Source organism: Psammomys obesus, unplaced genomic scaffold (genome assembly GCF_907164565.1).
Source record: "Psammomys obesus unplaced genomic scaffold, mPsaObe1.curated_primary_1811, whole genome shotgun sequence".
Lineage (NCBI taxonomy): Eukaryota > Metazoa > Chordata > Mammalia > Rodentia > Muridae > Psammomys > Psammomys obesus.
In genome coordinates, this window is record NW_026596466.1 from 2837429 (window position 1) to 2859323 (window position 21895).

The window sequence follows — 21895 nt, forward strand, 5'->3', positions numbered from 1 at the left end:
GGTGACAATCTCGACAGAAATGCTTTCTTCAGGGTTTTCTCCAGCTCGACCCAACCACAAAGTTCCACCTGTCACAACAACTTCTAAACTAACGGGGATTCGAGCCATCCTCATTAAGACAGAAAGCGAGGCTGGGCGGTGGCTCAGTGGGACAGTACTTGCCGCACAAGCATGGGGACCTGACTGTGCCCTTAACACTCACGTAAAAAGCCACCCCGGCACCGAGGGATGCAGTGTGTGCGAAAACGAGGATCCCTGAAGCGTGATGGCCAGCCAGTCCAGATGAAGTGGGAAGCCGCAGGCTCAGGGAGAGGAAATATGGTGGAAGGTTCAGTGGTCAAACATGTCCTGTTCTGGCAGAGGACCGGGGTTCAGCTCCCAGCACCCACATCAGGGGGCTCACACCTGCCTTTGACTCCAGCTCCAGAGGATCGGACACTCTCTTTGGGCTTATGCAGACAACTTTAAACACACACGTGCATACACGTATGCACATACACACACACCTATTTTTTTTTTTTAATCTCAAAAACAAGGCTGAGAGTGACTGAGGAAGACAGTGTCAACACATACATGAACACGTGCACACACACATACAGGAAAGAATGGAAATATGTTCCTGTGTCTTTACGAGTCAGAGCATGACTGATGGTGTACGCTAAACACAGAAACTGATTCTGATATGAATTCGAGATCAAAGTTAGGATGATCGATTTAAATACTTGGGAAAGGAATGGTGATGGAGACAAACATTTGAGTTTATAGGGAGATAAATTTCCTCTCTTGTTTAAATTACCTTAAGGTGTTTTTTAACACAATATAGTCCTGTCTGGCAGAGATTTACACATCACAAATTTTAATTTTGGCTCAATCTATAGCGCGCCATCCTCGGACGGTCATAGATCAAGCTGGATGGAAGTCTCTGCTGAGAATGGGATGTGATTTCCCTATCCATGTCTAACAGTGGCAGGTGGAGCCGTGCTCAGGCCCTCAGGTAGGAGGGCAGTGAGGGGTGACTCTCCTCCTGGCTCAGACACTCTGCTGGCCCTCGTGACCTGCTCTGGAGGGTGCCAATGGGCTGGATTCAGCACATGGAGAGCACAGAGCCCTCTCCTGATGTCTAGCAAACAGAGGATGCTCAGGGAAGCTGCCTTCTATGCAATGCTCCCTGATGCTGGCCGACTGCACAGGAATCTGCTGCCTTTTCTCTTCTTGTTTTGCAAAATGGCCACAAAAAAAAAAAAAAAAAAAGAAAAAAGAAAAAAGAAAAAAACCTAAGACTGAAGGAGCAGCTCTTCTGAGAGGGTTTTTTAAATGCATTTTCAACTCCTTTCACTTCTGATAAGAGAGGGAGTGAGCCACCTTTGAGGTACCCTCTATCAGCAGTAGCTTCTACGGAGGAGTAACGGGTCACCAGGACAGCAGCTGCAGCCATTTTAAGAACAAACTCGTGACCACGCAGGAAGCTGGGAAAATAAAATGAGCTACTTGCCTCCCAGCGTAATATGCCATATCATAATCCAGTGATAAGCACACAGTTCCCTCAGCCACAGCCCAAGTCACGCTTCTATGAGCGTGATCTCCCAGGATCCAGAGAGCGCCAGCTCGGTGCATTTAACTCTATCTGCCCTCCCACCCCCGGGTCATACTTGGCCTGTTTTATTTTATTTTTCTTAAAGAAAAAACTATCTCTGTTCTTACATTTCAGCTCAACCAAAGGTTAACAGCCAGCAGTCTCCATTTCCTTCCGAGTCAAAGTCACATCGGCTGACTTCTGAGTCCAGATCGTGAGAGCCAGGAGGTTCAGGGAGAAGTTTGGAGAGAGAGAAAGGCCAGCAATGCAGGCAGGGTCAGTGATGAGTCCTTTGCCCGTCTCCACCCTTGAGCCTTCTGGTGGCAGGTGGCTATGGTTTGAGTGTGAAATGTCCCCCACGGGCTTCCATGTGTCAGGGTTTGGTCCCCATAAGGTGGTGCTGTTTTAGGACATTTCAGAACTTTTTGGCAGAGTCTGGTTCTGCGGGATGGACTTTAAGGGTTATTATCTTGCTGGGATCTGAGCCAAGATCTTAGGGGCTACCACAGAGAGAGCCTTCCCCACCATGGTGGCCAATAGCCTTAAGGCTGTAAACTAAAGTACTGTCTGTCCTATCTGGAGTTGTTTCTATCAGGCGTTCTGTCACAGCCACGAGAAACAGGAAGTACAGCTGTGTTTGGAAGGGGCTAGAGACATCCCGACTTTGGTCTTTGACGACAAAGCAAAGGGGCTGACTTGGGTGATAAACTCTACCAGGCCACCGTTTACTGCGTTAAAGTCTGAGGGGGAGACGCTCACCTGTGAAAGGCGTGCTCAGCCAAGCCTCACCACCCGAGTTCCATCCCGTGGTGGAAGGAAAGAACTGAGTCTTACAAGTTGCCCTGTGACCTCCACATGCATCCTGTGGCGTGTGAGCGTCCCCTTTCCAAACATACATGCACAACCAACCGACCGACCAATAGATCATCAATGTAATTAAAATCGAAAGCTGGTGGGAGCCACGGAAATGGCTTCATGAGCAACGTGATAAAAGCCAGGTGCAGCAATGGATCATCTCTAATACCAGGGCGGGGGTGGAGACAGGGGGCTTCTGGGAGCTGACCAGCTGGTCTAGCCCAGCTGGCACACTCCAGGTCCTAAAGAGAGACCCCATCTCAAAAAAACTAAGCTGGAAGGCAGCAGAGGAGAGGCAGCTGGCATCAGCCTCCGGCTTCCACATGTATTGCAGAGGTGGCTCACACGCACAAGTCCCGAGTCTGGGCTGCACAGCGGCCATCTTGCCCGCCTGGAGCTGTGGGTATGGAGAGTGACTCGGGGATGCAGCTGGCACCGTCGCCAGCGAGCATTACCTATGATGGAAAGGAAGGCTTTGGCCCTGGCGGGCTCAAATGCGCTCCCCCGGAGTGCCGCCTCGCACAGGTACATCCCGGTGTCGGCTGATGTCGGGTTGACGATGGTGAGGCGCCTCCCGTAGCTGTGCAGTCCACTTGTGAGTCGGACCCCGTTTCTCTTCCAGTGCACGCTCAGCTCCTCCAGCGGCCTGCGAGAGAGCCAGGGCATCGGTGACAGTGGTGAATCAGTAGTCGACGGTAACGATAGTTCCAGGCACTCAGCACCAGCCCGACAAGGCTAATTCTACCAGGAACCATGGCGGGTTGAACAATGGACATTTAAGAATCAATCCAGATCCAGCTCCCCTCCTTCACGGCTCGCCTCAACGAGACATTCTGCTCAAGGGCTATTGAGCAAGGATAGCTAATTGCGGCAGCAATGGACCGTACATGCTAAGGATTCCATTTGCCCAGGAAAAGAATGCTTAAAATAAATACTACTAGGGGACCCACAGCTGCATGGGAGGTGTTGCCATCTAAACTTCAGCCTGGAGTGCCCAGGAAGTAGGCATGCCTGGGATTACATGGGCCAGAGGAGCTAGCTCTCCTTGCCTGCTCAGGAAGGCTCTCCCCACAGCGTGGGTCATTTTTGCTGAGGAGCACTCTCCATCACCAGGAGGTAAGCTGAAAAGCTCCATTTGCTGCAGAGGCAGCGTGAGGAAGCATCCAGCAGGAGGTTCCCTGCATGCCCCCCACATGTGACATGCAGTGCCCCAGGATAGGCGAGCCCACTGCAATGGGAAGTGTGGGGCTCACTGGCTGTTCCCCACATCAGCATCTCCTCACAGGAGGATATGGAAGTGCAGGGTCTTTCTCCTCTGAGTGTGTGAGTGTACGTGTGTGGATGTGCATGTGAAGGCTAGAGGCAGGTCAGTGTGGGTGTTGTTCTCATCACTCGCCACCTTATTTTTTGAGGCAGGGTCTCTCACTAACTTGACGTATAGGCAGGCTAGACTGGCTGGCCAGCAGACCCCCGCCATCCTCCTGTCTCTGTCTCTCCAATATCAGGGTTACAGCAGTGAGATACCATGTCCAGCTCTTACAGGGATGCTGGGGAACCGAACTTGGGTCCTCACACTTGTGTGGTGAGTACCTTACTGATTGCGCCAGCTCCCTGGCCAATAGTCCATGTTCTCTGTCCTTTATCTGAAAGGCCCACCATCATGAGTACTTTGCATTTTGGATTCCCCTCCTCTGGAGTATTTTCGTATTCATAGTGAGATGGCATGGGGAAGGGACCCAAGTCTCAACATGAAATTCATTCGTGCTTCGTCTGCCCTTTACACACTTAGCTGTATTTTTAGTGCATCCGTGTTTTGACTCTAACCCATCACGCACAAGAGATCAAGTTCAAATTTTCCACTGTGGCTTTGCATCAAGGCTCAAAGATCCAGATTTTGAAGTATTTCAAGGTTTGGGTTTCCAGAGGATGGATGCTTCCACCCCCAAACACACACATGTTCCCACACCCAGAGCACACCCATACCTGGCATTGGCTATGCACTCCAAGGTAGTCTCACTGGACCCTGCGACCACACTTCTGTTGCCCGGGGCAACCACGATAACGGGGCCCATGGCTTCATGGGTGCCAGTGTCTCCTGTGGAGAAAGCAAAACATGCATGGAACTTCCCTCAGAGTGGGAGATGGGGTGACTGGGGAGGGACGGAGGCAAGGCCTTTAAGATGACATCGAGAAGCTCAGGGAGGGGGGTATGTTCACACCGCCTCTGGCCCCTGTCAGAGGGCATGCGATAGAGTCTGGGCACAGCCAGTTTTGTCTGCCGGCCACCTGCCACCACTGGGGCAGTGTGCAGTAGCAGGCTTTCAGGGCCTTGGTGTTTTCCAGAATGCTTCCTTTTATTTATTTATTTTTCCATTGATCTAAGCGTTTGCTTATTGAGATCACCTGGCAGACCCATGGTGGCAGTTAATCTTAATTGTCAACCTGATGACATTTATAATTGCCATGGAAACAAACCGATGTGCCCCTCTGTGAGAGGGTTTCTAGAGTAGGCTAAGAGAGGTAGGCCGACCCACCCAGAGTGTGGATGGCATCACCCAGGGCTGGGATTCTGGGCTGACTATGAAGAGAGAGCAAGCTGAGCTCCAGCAGCAGTCTGCTTCCTGTCTGTGGATGCTCTGCCGGCATGGTGGACTTTTGCCTTCAAACTGAGAGCCAGAATAAATGCTTCCTCCCAGAAGTTGCCCTTGTCACAGCCTAACATGCTCACTATTTTCTAATTAGATCAATTGGACAAATATGTAATGAATTGGGAACTCCAGTAGGCATGGGGGTAACTGAATCAGCCTCTGTGGTTCCCCGGATGTATGAGACTGGGAATAAAAACAAAAGCAAATGCCCTTTTTGGTTCCTCACAGTGAAGAGGTAGCATGCGGACAGTTGTGACTACTCAGAATTCTGACCTGTGTGTACACAGCCATGGAGAGGGATGGTCAGAGAAAAGAGGATCCTCTGATCTGCACAGGCTTTTCTCGGGGCTGAGTTGCTGTTCCTTTCTTAAGGAGGAACTGGTTCTAGATTAGAGGTGCATATAAAGAGGAGGGGGATGGAGCAGTTGGCTAAGTCAGTGCTTGTCCTGCAAGCGTGAGGATCCAAGTTCAATTCCTAGACTAGAGAACCCAGGCATGGTGGTGCAGAATTCTAACCCCAAGGAGGCAGTGACAAGCAGATCCTTGGGGCTCTGGGCAAAGCCTGTCAGCCTGGCCTATGTGGCAGGTTCCAGGACAAAGCGAGACCCTGTCTCTCTTTTTAAGAAGAAGAAAAGAAGCGGGAGCTAGTGCTAGTGAATGCTAGTCTCGGGAGGCAGAGGCAGAGGCAGGTGGATCTCTGAGTCTCTGTCTCAACAATCAGGCGGAGGGTGATTAAGGAAAGGACTTGCTAGTAACGTATACATACACGGACACATATGTGTACCACCTCCCCACCCCTGCACATGTGCACAAGCGTATTAGCACATAGCACACACACGTATGTAAATAATGGTGATTAAGTACTTGGGGCAGGCAGGGCCAGCAAGCACACTTTCTTAAACATATACACTGATTTAACAATGGGAGGTCTCTTTTCACACACCTTTAAGTTCCTGGGAAACACACAGGCAGCCTGGGCCTTCCCCAAACCCTAGGCCCCTAAAGTTCCCTCTGGGATCCCCTGAGACTCTTCCTGCTGGCACCCTCCCTCAGAAACTTCAGCGATGGCTTGCCAGATGTCAGCCAGTCTGAAGGCCGGAGCGTATACTAACCGCCAATCTGAGGAGCAGCCGGCTTGTCACCTGTGAAAGTCGCTGATGAGGAGAAATGGCACAGGGAGCTAATGTTTGCAAATGGTTATGAGGAGTGAAGGAGAGCAGCAGCGGGAGCAGAGGGGTCACCGAGCAACGCGCCCGATTGTCATTAATCACCGCACAGCCACCACAGCAGAGAGGGAGCCCAGGCTCGGTGGAGGTCACCCCCTGGGGAAGATGGTCGGAGCTGGAACCTCTTGCCCAGGCCAAGCAGAGAGACCATACAGCATGCACCATTGCACAGCAATGTCTTGTAAGCAGAACCACAGCCATCTTTCATAATCCCAGCTGTGCCTGCTGGCAAATGGTTCCAGCTGGGATTGTTGACTGCTCAGTTCCCGCCTAGAAGTAGAGAGGATCATGGGAGCTGTATCTGAGTATCCAGTCACTTCTCTCAGCCAGCTGTGTGCTACTATGTCCTGACTGTGTACAGTTTTGGGGTCAGGATGTGTGTGTGTATGTGTGTGTGTGTAGCTAGAATATACAGGTTGGGGGAGATGAGGGGAAGGGACTTCCGTCTATGCAGCCTCAGGGAAGCCTACATCCACACTTCCAGGTCAGCTGCCCCTCCCCCACGACCTGCCTGTGAGCTTTCAGTGGGAGCTTTGGTTTGTCCTTGGCAGGAGGAGGGTACAGGCATGGGCAGCTCCCACCCCCGCCGGGAGACGTATCTCTAAACAGCAGGTGAAGTTGGACGCTGCTGGGTGGCAGTGCCAGCAGAGGCGCCTCCCATCCTGGGTTCACGAGGACGTGGGCCATTTACTGGGCGTCTTGCCTTAAGCACACACAGATCCGGTACTGCAGGGCACCCTCGCCCAACGGGGCAAAGGATCAGTGGAGGACTTGCTCCTCTCAAGGTCACCGTGTGTCAGCCTGTTGTTCTCGACCCCGGGCCCCCTGCCTCAGCTCCTGCATCCTTTCAGATGATGCTACGAACACACAGGACACCGGTGAGAGAAGGGGAAAGGACTGCAGGTCATAACTGCAGTGTCTGCACAAGGCCACCAGAAAGGCACCTTGACCTCGGCAAGGTCAAAGCAGGGCCTGAGCAAATCCTGATTGCAGCGCCCACGTGGTCACTGCTGAAACTGTAAAGCAATGCAATAAAATTGTGCTTAAGTAATTGAAATCCAGACATCCCGACAGCAAGGAGAGTGCTCATTATAGCACATTGTTCTGATATGCTTTCTTCCTGTAAAAGCACTTCTTCAATTTTATTTATTTACTCATTTATGTATTTATTTACTCATTTACTTACTTATTTATTTTTAGGCACTCTGACATGATATGCTGGCTAATCTTGGTTGTCATCTTGACCCATCTTGAAAGAAGGAGCCTCAGGAAAGGATTGCTTCCATCAGATTGGCCCATGGGTATGTCTGTGGCAGCTTTTTCTTGCTTTCTAGTTGATATAAGAAGGCCCAGCTCACTGTGGGTGGTGCCATCTCTAGGCAGGTGGGCCTGGGCTGCATAAGAAAAGCAGCTGACAGTGATCCAGTGAGCAGCTTTCCTCCATGGCTCCTGCCTCTGCTCCTGCCTCAGTGTTTGCCTCGACTTCCCTCAGTGATGGACTATGACTGGGATATCTGAGCCAAAGAAACCCTTTCTTCTGCAAGTTGCTTCTCTCCCAAGGCACTTGACACAGTAACAGAAGGCTAACTAGAACAGATGACTCTCAGATTCTAATCTTGCCTCCAACCCTCCAGCACTAGGATTACAGGCATGTCCAATGTGCGTGGTTTTCTGTGGTGCCGGGGGCAGAACTCAGGGCCTCGGGAATGTCAGACAAGCACTCTACCAACTAAGCATCATCCTCAGCTCCTCAGGTTTTTAATTAAAGTATATACACGCAGGTTTAACACACTCAAACTAAAATGAGACAACTCCTCCCTGTTGACCGAGCGTGAGCGCTTCGAAAGCTTTTTAGGAATTTAATGCTGTGCGTCCACTGTTAGTGTTAATTCACCAACTTTCAGCATAAATGGGTAATGTTCTGTGTGACAGAGGAGCCTTGAACTCACTTCTCTTCACATATCACCCATCCTCTCAGATACTGCTTTAGTTCTACAATTTACAGGTGGGCTGTTCCTCAGCAGAACATTCAAGTTTGTGCCGGGAGTGCCTCATGAGGGTGTGTGTGTGTGTGTGTGTGTGTGTGTGTGTGTGTGTGTGTGTGTTTTTTAGTACATTTAAATGCACTAATGTCACACACACACACACACACACACACACACACATATATATATAAACTTAAATTTTATATGTAGTTAATACATACACACATTTGCACACCCCTTTGGAAAAGCAAGGCATCTAGAAGCTCCAGAAAAAACAAACTTCTTTACAAACTAGAAGCTCCACTGTTGAATACTATGTGGTCACAACGAGGATCGTCTTTGCAGAGCAAAAGCAACGTGAATGCTGTGTATATATCTCAGTTTTCACTAATAGTCACACAATTAATAATCTACAGTCAGACTAGAGAGACACCACCACGGCGCTGGAACAGGCTGTAAATGCCATTAGCTTCAGTGCTGGACAACTATGGAGGACAGGAGGGACAACTTGGGAGAGCAATGGGCGGGGCGAGCTGAAGGGAAGTGCTTCCCACCCCACAATGCAACAGGGGAGAGCCAGGCTTGGTTCCGAGTAGGCCGTGAAATAGGGGCATGTGAGCATGCACGCATGCACACGCACACACACACACACACACACACACACACACACGCACACACGCACACCTTTGTAACTTTGAAGTACAATCTTTCCTTCTCTCTTTGTTTACCTAGGGTTATAAACAGAGAGTTAAAATAAGCTTTAAAAGTGAAAGCACTTTCCTTCGCTCTCTCTTTCGCTCTCTTCTTTGTGTTCTGGGGGTTGAATCCACGCCTGGTGTGTGACAGGCCAGGGCTCTAGAGCGGAGCTACAGTCCCGATCCCTCTAGTGGAGATTTTTCCCTTTAATTTTGAGACAAGTCTCACTAAGTTGCCCATCTGCCCTTTTTCTCATCACAGGAGCTTCCTGCCTTTGCCTCCCAAGTAGCCAAGTCTCCAGGTCTCAGTCAAGCTTACGTAAGATGCACTCAACAAATCCTCAATGATGTGTTAATTTGCTCTAAGTCAGTGGGAGTTGTATGTATCCTGCATAGCGCAACAGTAGCGAAATTACAGTTAAGAAGTAGCAATGGAATCATTTCATGGATGGGGGTCTCCAGAACATGAGGAACTGTAGTAAAGGGTGCAGCGTTAGGGTGGCTGAGAACCACCTATAAATAAACTGTCTCGGGGCCAGCAAGCTGGTTCAGCAGTGATGGAGCTTGCTTCCAAGTGTGGTAAGCCTCAAAACTCACATAAAAGTGGAAGGAGAGAATCAACTCTCCTGTTGTTCCCTGCTCACCCTGCACATGTGTCATGGAGCATAGGCCCACATGCACCACACACACACACACACACACACACACACACACACACACACACACACTTAAGAACCGCTAAGTACTCTGCAAAAAGTTGCCACCATCGCTCCACCACCGTCAATGTTCTCCATAACAAACCTGTTCCTGAAACCACACACCGATGTGCAAAGGATATTTCCCCGAGGAATAAAAACATGTACGCAAGGTAAGAGGAATTCTGCCTCGCTAAGTTCCCTCTGCAGAGATGACCATCTCCCTGCACAGTTTACAAACGTAGTTATTCAGTCACAACCTGGGGAGACAGCATCTCCCCCTATGGAGGGGAAAGGTGGCGTACAGAGGTACGTGGCTCTAATTGCCAGGAGAAGGTGTAAGAGGCAACTTTAGAGCCGTCCTCTTTTGTGCGTCTGTCTGTTTTGGGGTGTGTTTGTGTGTGTGTGGCGGTGGGGGTACACGTGCGTATGTGTGTTTGCCTGTGGAAGCCAGATAGTAATCTCTGGTATTGCCCACCCCCTGCCGTGCCCCCAACTCTTATTTGCTTGTGTGAGAGTTTATGTGTGTGTGTGCAATGGTGTGTTTGGAGGTCAGGAGACACCTTGCCGGAGTCAGCTCTTTCCTCCCACTATGTGGGGCCAGAAACTGGACTTAGGTTGCTAGGCTCGGAGCCACGCCCACAGCCCACAGCCCACTGAGTCATCTTGCCAGTTCTGCTTTCCTTGGAGACAAGTCTCTAACTCTAGCTTTCCGGGTTCACCGGCTGACTGGTGAGCCCTGTCTCCACTTCTGCTGTGCTGGGGTGACAAGGGTGTGCTACCTGCCTGGTCCTTCCTTCCTTCCTTCCTTCCTTCCTTCCTTCCTTCCTTCCTTCCTTCCTTCCTTTCTTTCTTTCTTTCTTTCTTCCTCTTATTTTTAAACATGAGTTGGGGGATCAGACTCAGGTCCTGAAGACAAACGATCTCCTCAGCCCCACACTTTCTTTTACACAAAGCTGTTTCCTAGTGAAAGCTTGCCTTGTCTCAGTTAACCAAAAGGAAATGAAACAGAAAACTCCCTTCTTAACCAGGTCCTTAATGGAAGGCGACACAGCGTTCTCCATTGAAGCTGGCTAAGCTGGTGTGGTAGTTTGAGTGTTATTGGCCCCCTTGGGCCCATAGGAAGTGGCACTATTAAAGGGTATGGCTTTGTTGGAGGAAGTGTGTCACTGTGGGGATGGGCTTTGAGGTCTCACATGTTCAAGCTTTGCCCAGCATGTTACACAGTGTCCTGCTGCTGCCTGCCGATTAAGATATGGAACTCTCAGCTCCTTCTCCAGCACCATGTCTGCCTGCACACCACCACGTTTTCTGCCGTGATGATGATGGACTAAGACTCTGAACTGGAGGCCAGCCCCAGTTAAATGTTTTCCTTGATAATAGTTGCCGTGGTCATGGTGTCTCTTCACAGCAGTGAAAGCCTGACTAGGACTGCTGGTATGGGTGTCTGGGGGTGAGGACACTGCATCAACACAGGCTCTGCAGAAGGTCACAGACGCCAGCACCCACAGACTGGGCAGCGTCAGAGGAAGAGAGAGGAACCCTTTAGATGAAGCTGCTGTGTACTCAGAAATGAACCTCACAGCAGGGGAATGGCCCGAATCCCAGCCATCACTCCCCACAGGAACCTTTTCATGACTGAAGAAGCTAAGCCAGGAAAGGTTGCCCCAGTTACTTTTCATTAGAAAGGACGTTGAAAGAATAGCAGGGGGCGGGCAGATGGGTAAAGGGCTTGCCTTGCCGTCAGGACGACCTGAGTTTGAGCCCCAGAACATGTGAAAAGACAGCAATGGAGAGGGCTGGCACTGGCCAGCCAGTCTAGCACACTTGATGAACTCCAGGCCAGCGAGAGACTCTGCCTCAAACAAACATGGTGGAGAGCGCCTTAGCAACAACAGCTAAGGGTCTTCTCTGGCCTCTACACATGTGTACACAGGTGCATGTGTTCACACATGAACACACACATATACATACTCACATGCATACTCACACACTCTCTCCCTTACACAAACACACATACTCACATACATATACATATATCCTCTCTCCTACATACATACTCAACACACCACCCTCTCTTACACATACACACACACACACACACACACACACACACACACACACACACACAGAAAGTGTCTCAAACAGGCAAATACAAATTTCAAGGCAATCCTAACTGCCAAGCTTCTGGATTATTGCAGAGACAGTGGGACAAATGAAGATTACCACGTTTTCCTGCAAATCAGGTGCAGGGCTGCAGGCTGCAGAACCAGCTTTGACGATCAACATGTCTGGAGACATGGGCCTCAGGAACACAGGAGTGGTAGTGTTCGGAACATAGACCCTGGGGTCGATGAAAGGAACTAGCCATGTTGATGACAGGCAAGCAGTGTGTTGTGGAGGCACAGAGAGTGACTGGTGAGGCTGGAGCCCCGAGCAGAAGGAAGGGAGAGTCAGATGCTGGAGGCTGGGCTAAGCGCTAGCCTTGTAGGTGCTGCGAGAATGCTGAGCTTTACTCCAGATGAGGAGCAGAAGCCGCAGGAAGAGAGAGGACCTTGTTTTAGACCTCAGCCTGGCAACTATGAGGGAATTAACTCTCATGGCAAAGGAGCCCCAGTGAGGCCAGCCGGGTGGCTGTAAAACCAGGGTCACCCAGCAACACTGGGGCCAGGAAGTCTGAGTGCTAGAAGCACCTCGATTTTGGACATTTTCAAAGGCAGAGTTCCAGCATTTGCTGATGGAACTAGCTGTGGATACAGAAAAGTACCATTTCTGAGTAGGTTAAGGCCTACTCAGCGATAGGGGTTCTGTTGCTTTCCAGGTGAGATGCTGGTTCGTCAGTCAGCCCCTAGTAATGCCCACTCACCTATCCTCTTCTCCAGCTCACTACCACTGCATTTAAGGAAGCTGTCACTTCCTGAGGATTGAGGGGGCTTCTGTTTCAGCCTGGGTGGTCTTGGGAGGGTGTTCCTTGGCTTAAAACTGAGCACTCTGGAAACGCTGGCCTGTAGGTCCTGAGGGCATGCAGTGACCTCACCACCCACTTGCCCTGGGCTAGCCCAGTCTGTGTCAACTAAGGCATGTGGCCAGGTGGCTCTGGGGGGACCTGGCCTTGGAACCAGACTGCTGTACCATACAAGCCCACCTAAAGCTCAGGTCTCAGAGAACTCAGATCAAGTTTTCTCTGCTGCACCACCAAGGGCCGGGTCACAAGAAAAGAGTTTAGAGGGGCTGGGGAGCTGGCTTGATGTGCAAGCACCGAGACCCAAGTTTGGTTCCCCAGCAGCCATGTAAAAGCCATGTGTGCACGAAGGATGCTTGCTACTTAGTGCTGTATGCACCAGAACATTGTGTGTGTGTGAGTGCATGCATGTATGTGTGTGCAGGCATGTGTGTGCAGGAAGGCTGATCACAAGTTAGTGCTGCTGCTGCCCTGGGAAGTGTGCATATGTACACACAAGTGTGTACATGTGTGGGAGGGACGCTCAGCAGTTAACGCTGCACGCACTCAGCACAACAGCATGAAGGCTGTTGTGAAGCTGAGACCAGAGCTCTAGGTTTCCTTCGTCCTCTGGCTGGCGGCCTATTTCCCACCGTGGAGTGAGGGTTTTTAGGGCTGGCTGCCCTTCCTCCTGGAAGGCCCACGGTGTGGCCAAGATCAGGGATTGGCACCTGCTGCAGAACTCTGAGCTCATCCCGTTTCTTCGAAGACCTCCACAGCTCATTAAACTCACGGCTGTCTTCAGGAAAAGCCTCGGCCTGGAAGAAGTGGGATTTTCCAGAGCTTTTGAGGATAAAATCCAGTAAGCTCCCTGTCTGAGGGCCCCATGTAGTGCTGAGCGCCCCTGTAGACTTGTCTCAGGAGGCCCCAGAAGCCAGCTCCTGGAGGGGAGACCTGGTTGTCCTCTTGCCAGGCCAGCAATAATGAGGTCCATTTTGTCCTCACCCAAATTATGCTGAGTCGTTTGTCCCAGACACAAAATCAATACATGACTTTCAGGTAACATGCATGCTTCTTATGTCTAAAGGGACCTATTATATAAGAGGTAGCTTTGTCATCAGGAAGACTAAGCATACCAGCCACCTTAAAGGACTCTCTGGATTAGGCTTTTCAGAGCCTAAGTCTACAGAGCTCTCAGCTTTGTTGAACTTTATTAAATGAAGTATAGCGCTGACCGGGCAGGGTATCTACCAGACCCTCTGAAACCTCCAACTCTTTCTGTTCAGGCTGGAAGATAGCTCAGCAAATGCTTGCCCTGCAAGCATGAGGACCTGATTTTGATTCCTGAAACCCACTTTAAAAAGTCAGGCCCATCATTGCATGCTGTGATCCCAGCCCCAGAGGGGTAGAGATGAGAGATCCTTGGGGCTCCCTGGCCAGCCAGCCTATTTGATGGGCCCTGGGACAGAGTGAGCCTCTGTCTCAGAGAAAAGATGGATGCTTTTAAGGTCGACTCCTGACTCCGAGGTTCTCATATCTATGCTCACACACACACATGCATGGACCTCTCCCTCTTTCTGTCTATCTCCCTCTCTCTGTGTATATGTTTCTCTCACACAAAGAGACACAGACACAGACTCACACACAGACACACAGACATACACACATGCGATTTCTGTTCTATAAGTAAATGGTGAGATGCTTACAGAAATCAAAAAGAAAGTAAGACCAAAAAGAAATTCAACTGGACTTTAAGTTGAATCTTCAACATCCAGTAAGAACAGTGTTTACTGATGGTGTTGACCCAATGAATGGGATAACAGCTATGACTCCGCCCAAGGGGCCGGGGAGATGGCTCAGCACAGACAGGTGCTTGTTGTACAAGCCTGACAGCCTGAGTTTGATCCCTGGAACCCGTGGAGAGGCGGAAGAAGAGACCTGAGTTCTCTGACCAGCACTGGTGGAGTGTGGCACACACACGCCACATCAAACACAAAATAAAAATCAACAAGAATGAGCTACATTACAGCAAGTGTGTTGGCCATCTGGGAAGGGTAGGAGGGACCGCTGTCCACCAGTCCGGCATCTTCTCCAATCACCTCGCCTCATCAATCAGCAACCTCCCTGGCATGTGCATCCCTCTGGTAATACGGAGACACGCGTGTTCCCGGCCTAATGGTGGGCAGGGACGGCGGTGCCTCACTAGGTGCTTGTTAGAGGACGATGCGAGCACTGCCCCGGTGTGGCGGCTGGCTGCCGCTGTCACGTCACTCTCGGGGCAGGATGCTGCCCCTGGCCTTCCCTTATACCCGGAGGGGCTGGGTGTGGGCTCAGAGCATGAGGACCTCAGTTCCATCCTTAGAATCCACAGAGAAAAGCCAGACGTACTGGTGTTTACCTGCAGCCCCAGTGCCGGGGAGGAAAACAGGAGGTTCCCTGGGGCCCAGGCGCCCACCAGCCTAGCTGGAGAGAGCTCCGGGCTAATGAGAGACTGTCTCAAAAACTAGGTGGGCAGTGCCAGAGGGACAATAACCCTGAAGTCATCTATCTTCCATGGGCATACCCACATGATTGCATGGTGACTGGATGAGCCATAGAGACCCATCCTTCCGGGGGACGGCTTGAGCAGGAACACGAGGAGGTATTCATAGGCCAGAGGGAAGGAGAGGCATTTGAAGAACAAAAATGAACCTGGATCCAGGCACGGGTTCACTCATGTACATAATCCCAACACTCGGGAGGCAGAGGCAGGAAGGTAGAGGGCAGCCTAGAACACATGGCAAGACCCTGTCTCAAGACAGACAGACACCTAGAGACTGGAAAATGATCCATCTTGGAAAATTTGTTCATTTCTCGCTGTGTGGGGGGTCGGGGGAGGGGGTAAGAGAGCGTGGAGGCCCAGGCTGAGGAGTCTGGACTTTACTCAGAAACGAATGGGAGCCAAGTGAGTGTGTGTATGAGTGTGGTGTGGGCCTGTACGTGTGAGGGTGTGCACGCCTCGGTGCACAGGTGGAGGTCACAGGCAGCCCTGGGTGGTGCTCTTTGTCTCATTTCTGGTCTGAGACTGGGTCCTTTGCTTGCTGCTGTACGAGGCAAGCTCCCTGGCACTCTCCTGTCTCTGACTCCATCTCAACTCAGGACTGCTGGAATTACAGACATGGCTACTACCTCTGCCTTTATGTGGGCTCTGTGGATCCAAACTCAAGCCCTCATCTCTGTGAGTCAAGTACTTGACCTGCCAAGTTCTCCCAAGCTCCTCTTTGGTTGCTGTTATTGCTTTGTTGAGATAAGGTTTCATATGCCCCAGGCTAGACCTGAACTCACCTTGTAGTCAAGAATAGCCCAGGCAGGCATTCTATCCATGCCACCTGCCCCACTTCCTCCTTCCTTTAGTGCTGGAGCACAGTGTCCGTAACCCACTCTCTCTGACAAGGAAGCGACTATAACCGGCCGGTCTTTGTTCGTGACCTTCCCTCAAGCATTATCAGGGGGCTCAGCAGCTCTCCAGGATGAGTTCAAACAGCTCAGAGACATGGTGCTGCATGAAAACCTGGACCGTTTTCTGTGCGTCAGAGGTCCCTGGAGCCGCTTGCAACTTATGTCTGCCTTGCAGCGTGTAGTGGCCTGGCTGGAGGATTAAGTGCTTTTCCCTGGCAGCGAAGCATCTCAGAGCAACAGGTTTGCGGTCGCTCGCAGCCTCCAGGACCCCCGTCTCCATAACTCTAACTGTAACTCGGAAACCCCCAGGGCTCATAATTTTTGAAAGACTTAGACAAGCACATATTTCTCTAGTAACACAGAAATGAGTTTTTGAGGGTGCAGCAGTGAAAGATGTGCAGGCAGCAGGCAGCCCCAGGTCATTCCCCAGCCTCCGAGAGGCACATTTCTTGAGGCAAAACAGGGTGCTTTCAAGATGTGCTTTATTGTGAAAAACTGAAGTCAACTGCTGACTTTTCTCCTGACGGGAAAACTGTGTTCAGTAATGGACAAACTCTTCTCTTCTCCCTCCTGCTTTCTCCAGACTCACTTTCTCGGTGTGTGTGTGGACATGCTGTCATTAGTGGGAAGAGAAGACATGATAACCTCAGGTATTTACTTTACTGCCCCTCAGTCTCCATCCTTCTGTTTTCTGAGGCAGGGCCTCACTGGACCAGGGTTCACAATTAGACTAGGCTGGCTGCTCAGGGAGTCCCGGGATGCTCCATCTCCGTTCTCCTGATGCTATCCTCTCATGCTGGGATCACACGTCTGTACCACCGTGCCAGCTTTCCACGTGGGTTCTGGGACGGGGCTCAGGCCCTCACGCTTGCACAGCCAGCGTATTACCAACAGCTCCCAGCCCCTGTTTTCACCTTCAGTGCACACCCACCCTGCTCTGTAATGCTGGCTCTTTTTTGGCGTGTCTAGGCTACACAAGTGTTGTGTAAGGAAAAGTCTATGGAAACTTTTCCATTTGGTTAAAAGCTGTTTCCTTTGTCCTCCCCCAGCTGTACCCAACTGTGACCCTCAAGGATCACAAAGGCTTTGTGATCCTACACTGAGGCATGCTGGGATGGGAAGGATGGCCTCAGGGACAGACCCAATTCCCAGAGCTCCAGCTGTTCCCTGGAGCCGAACCAGCTCTGGTTGGTTGGCTCCATTCTTCTTGTTCATTGTCCACCAGTAAGAAGGAAAGAGAAAACTGTCAGGAAACACATGGGGGCATCCCGCTTGCAATTTCACCTTTACGTGTGCTTCCTTATTTCAACTCGTCAGTTGACAAGAGATGATAAATAAAAAACCAGGACAGCTAGGCAAGTAATTCAACTACTACTTTTCTTCTTGTTCGTAACATAGTTGGGAGCTAGTACATTTCAAAATGAAAGGATGTAGCAGAGGGTGTGTTCTCATCAGTGTTTTACTGGGCAGAGAAAAATGAAGGTGATAAAAAGCACCTCTCTGGTTGGGGACATCCATCTATCTGTCTATCTATCTATCTATCTATCTATCTATCTATCTATCTATCTATCTATCTACCTACTTACCTACCTACCTACCTACCTATCTATTCCTTTAGTTCCAAGTGAGCACACACTGATAAACCATAGGGAAGATCATGGGTTTGGAACTTCACAGCTGGACATGAGAGTGAGCCAGACATCAGATTCAAGAGACAAGAGTGGAGAAACCTGGTTCTTAGGCAGATGCATAAATGAGTGACCTGGTGGCCAGTGGCAGGGGACTGTGTGTTTAGGAGCACACGGGGCTGCATAGATTGAGTGACAGGCCACCCTCCTGAGCTGAGGTCACTTCTACACAGTGTTCTAAAGTCACTGGGCACTAACTAGGTGCACAACAGGCCTCTCTGAGCTCCACTAAGCGGTGCCTTTAGATAACTGTCAAGACTGCCTATCTGGGCGAGGAGCCAATGCCCACCTGAGGCTGTCAGCAAGGACAATGGGAGCCTGCAGGCCACGTTGGCAGGGGCCTGTGACGCCTTATTGCATGCTCACCCTTCCTCGTTCCCAACTCCTGCTGCAGGGGCTCCATGATAAAAAGATAGCCTCACAGTCCAACAGAAAGACACAGAAGGGAACGGCATGCCAAGCATCCTTAGGTGGACACCAGGGATGCGGATGTGGCTTAGCTTCGAGAGTGCTTTGCTGGCACACAGCAGGCCCTGGGTTCCATCCCCGGCTCTGCAAAAACCAGGCACCTGGCACAGCCCATAAACCCAGCTCTTAGGGGGTAAAGACAGGAAGATCAGAAGTTCAAGGTCATCCTCAGCTACTTAACAAGTTTCAAGCCAACTTGGGCTACATGAGGCTCTCTCAAGAAAAGAAAAGAGGAGGAGAGGAGAGAAGAGGGAGGAGAGGAGAGGAGAGGAAAAGAAAGAAAAGAAAAAAAGAGGAGGTGCAGAGATAGCTCAGTGGTTAAGAGCATTGGCTACTCTTCCAAAGGTCCTGAGTTCAATTCCAGCACCCACATGGCAGCTCTCAACTGTCTGGTCTGTAGCTCAAATTCCAGTGGCTCAGACACTCTGACACAGCACCAAATGTACATAAAAATAAATAAATTTAAAAAAAAAGAAAAAAAAAGAAGACATGAACATGGATATGTTCAGTAAGTGGCATGGAAGGGCAGGCCAAATCAGCATAAATGTCGTACTTAGAAATAGCCAAGGTAGCAAATGTTGGTGCAAAAGGCAGAGAGGGAAGACAGATTTGGGGGTGGGAAAGCTGGTGTGGGGGATTATGGCTCTCCAGTTCTAGCGAAGGTTGGGGAAATAGGGACGGACAAAGCTTTCTGAGGAAGGGGCTCAGGTCTGAGAAAAGCAGAGGTGGGGCATCTGAGAGAATGCCTGGTACCCAGTGAGGCTGGAGAGAGCAGGAAAGAGAAGCTCCAGCTGCCAGCCGTGATCCTCATACTGGTGAGAGCACAGCTTCACCAGGCGAGCTCTCTCCCCAGCCCCATATTCATGTTTGTGACTGTAGCCACCGTCCTACCGGTGTGAAGCCGCATCTCCAACATCTCTACCCACCGTGGCATCCACCAAGCCAAGCTGAAAGTACCCTGACTTCCTGCCTCCCCTCCTTCAGCCCCTGGTCTCCCCCATCCCACCTCCGCCTATGCTAAGGATGTCATCCAAGTTTACCCATGGTGCCCTGTGTCAGGGTTAACTTCCCTGTTGAAGCTGAGCAACATCCCATCATATGTATCATATTAATTGTTTCTAGTTGCTGTGCCAAAATACTAGACAAAACCAACTTAATAAAGGAGGGTTAGCTCTTTTATTATGCTTTCATTGTACCCACAGCTAGGCAGCAGCCCCCAGCTCTGTGGATGGTGCTGCCTACTGTTAAAGTGGAATATGCCATCTCAGTTAATCCATTGTAGAAACTCCCCCACAAACACACCCAGGGGCACGTTCCCATGGTGATTCTAAATACCACTGAGAGTTGACAATCAGGATTACACAGGACGCGTACACATCACGTTTTTGTTCATACATTCATGTGTCAGAATGTATGAACTTTGATTTCCAGTGATTTGGCCACTGACAATAATGCTGCTTTGAACATACAGTATGAAAGTCCATTCAGTTGTCTGCTGCCTGTTTTTTTTGGTTCAAACCCAGATGGAGAGCTGTGGGGTCCTTGGTCATTCCATAGTTTCTGTTTCAAGAAGTGATAGTCAAATTTTCCACAGTAATGCCTCAGTCTGCATCCCTTCAAGCAGAAGGGCTCCAATTCTGCAACAGTTTTTTCTTTTCTTCCATTTTTTTTGTTTGTTTCTGGATTTGTTTTATTTCCTGGCTTCAATTATAGCTATCCTGCTGAGTGTGGATGGTGGCTCTCTGGCTTTCAGTTACATTCTCCCAGTGACTGGCAATGGCAAGCATCCTCTGATGTGCTCCATGGCCAGATGTACATCTTCTTTGGAGAAATGTCTGATCTAACCCTTGACCATTTAAAAAGCAGGTGGTTTGTATTTGTTGGTATTGTTGCTTTTGAGTTAGAGGAATTATCCATCCATCTATCCATCCACCCACCCACCCATCCATCCTCCCACCCACCCACCCACCTGTCCATCCATCCAGAATACAATTCCTTCCATGTGCCCTCTCCCTGTCTCTCTTTCCTTCTGTTTGAGACAGTCCTATTGTGGATGTCCAGAACTCATTGTACAGCCCAGGCTGGCCTAGAACTTGTAGTAATCTTCCTTCCTTTACTTTCCAGATGTGGAGAATACAGGTGTGGGCCTTCCTGCTCACTTGGAAGCACTCTGTCGACTGGGTCACATTCTCCTGTCCAAGTTTTCACTCCCTTGATAATATCCTTTCATGAATTAAAGACTGATGTTTTGCCATTTTCTTTTGATGCCTGTGGTTTTGGAATCATGCCCAAGGAACCATGGTCACATGCAACGCCATGGCACTCTCCCTGCCCGTGCTTTCTTTCTTTGTAGTCTTTGATCTTTTCTGAGTTAATTTTTGTATTGGTTGTGACATGACTCAGGGGAAGATGCTGCTGTGGTATTGCCTGCTGCAGACTCCCAGCGGCTGGCGTTAGGCAGGCATTGACAGGTGCTGGAGAAAGACCTAGGCTTATGGGTGAAAGAGGAGAGGGAGAGACACAGCCATCAGGACAGGCCACAGCGCCCCTGCAGGAAGAGTAAGTGCTCACACTGTCCCCACTCAGGCATAGAAGGGATCTCTGAGGTCTCCTGGGGACAGCAGCCGGCTCACTAATGCACACAAAGTTTTTCCTTTACCCACACACCCTGGGATGACCATGGCACTCACATCTTTGATGGGCTCCAATACCCTGCTTCTGGAGGAAGAAGATAAGGGTCTGACCCTTCTAGATGGGTACATCTGGACCCTCATGCACTTGACCCAGTCCCTGTAAACTTGAAGGCACAAGCTCTCGAAAAGCCTATGCATCCTTCAGAGCATCCAACAAACAGTAAGCGTCTAATAGATGTTTGCTAAATTGGGTGAGTCCGGCTTTATATTTTGCAAACACACACTGACCCCAGTATGCAAGGCTCCCCAAGTCAAGGTTCTTGCTTGTGTGTCGGATGGTGGCTTAGCCCTATTCCCCAGATACGCTTTTGACTATCTGCCAGCCTCAACTCTACATAGCGTGCAATTCACACACAGCGTCTGTGACTAGAAAAGACTCTTTAATACACAAACCAAGAACAAAGAAATTCAATCCTGAGTCCCTGGTGAAAACAGAGTGTTATCTTAACAAATGTTTTGAGTACATGAGAGAAAGGAAAAAGAACAGAGGAGATAAATATGAGGGAGAGGGTCGCAGCCTGTTCAGAGACTAGCCTCAACACCGCAATTATGCCCTCTCCTTAAAATACATGAAAGATCTTTAGAAAGCCAGATGAAATTGAAGTTATTTTCCCTTGCTGCAGACCCACTGTTCAACTCACCAGCCAGAAATTGCAGCAATCGAAGCTGAAGGGAAATTCATAGTCTGGTTATAAAGAAACTTGCTTAGGAAGCCACAGAGCCAGTCATCATGCCTGGGATGGCTCCGTTTTGAAGATATTGCTGGACAAGAATAAATAAAATAGTTTTCTGTTTCAAACTGCTCCCCAAGCCATGCAAAAAAGCCCAACAGGCCAAAGGGGTCAGAATCTGGGGAAGAGTCTTGAGGTTTCAATTTGTGCTGGAAAGACGCACTTCATGAGTCGACCAGAGCCACACAAGTTAGAAATCTATAGCCAAATAAAACCCCTCATTTACATACTTAGTGATTCATAAAACTGAGATGCCGCC

General features: G+C 50.0%; 1 protein-coding gene across 1 annotated transcript in view; it reads right to left on the minus strand.

Annotated features, from left to right (window-relative positions):
• The window catches only part of LOC129670104 (protein sidekick-1-like), a gene marked incomplete at its 5' end in the record, with an annotated part of 897806 nt that overhangs the window by 239406 nt on the left and 636505 nt on the right, over positions 1–21895 (minus strand). Inside the window, 2 exons of the mRNA XM_055598542.1 lie at positions 2884–3074; positions 4412–4523. Of these exons, the coding sequence (XP_055454517.1) occupies positions 2884–3074; positions 4412–4523 (303 nt within the window). The remainder of the gene's footprint in view (positions 1–2883; positions 3075–4411; positions 4524–21895) is intronic.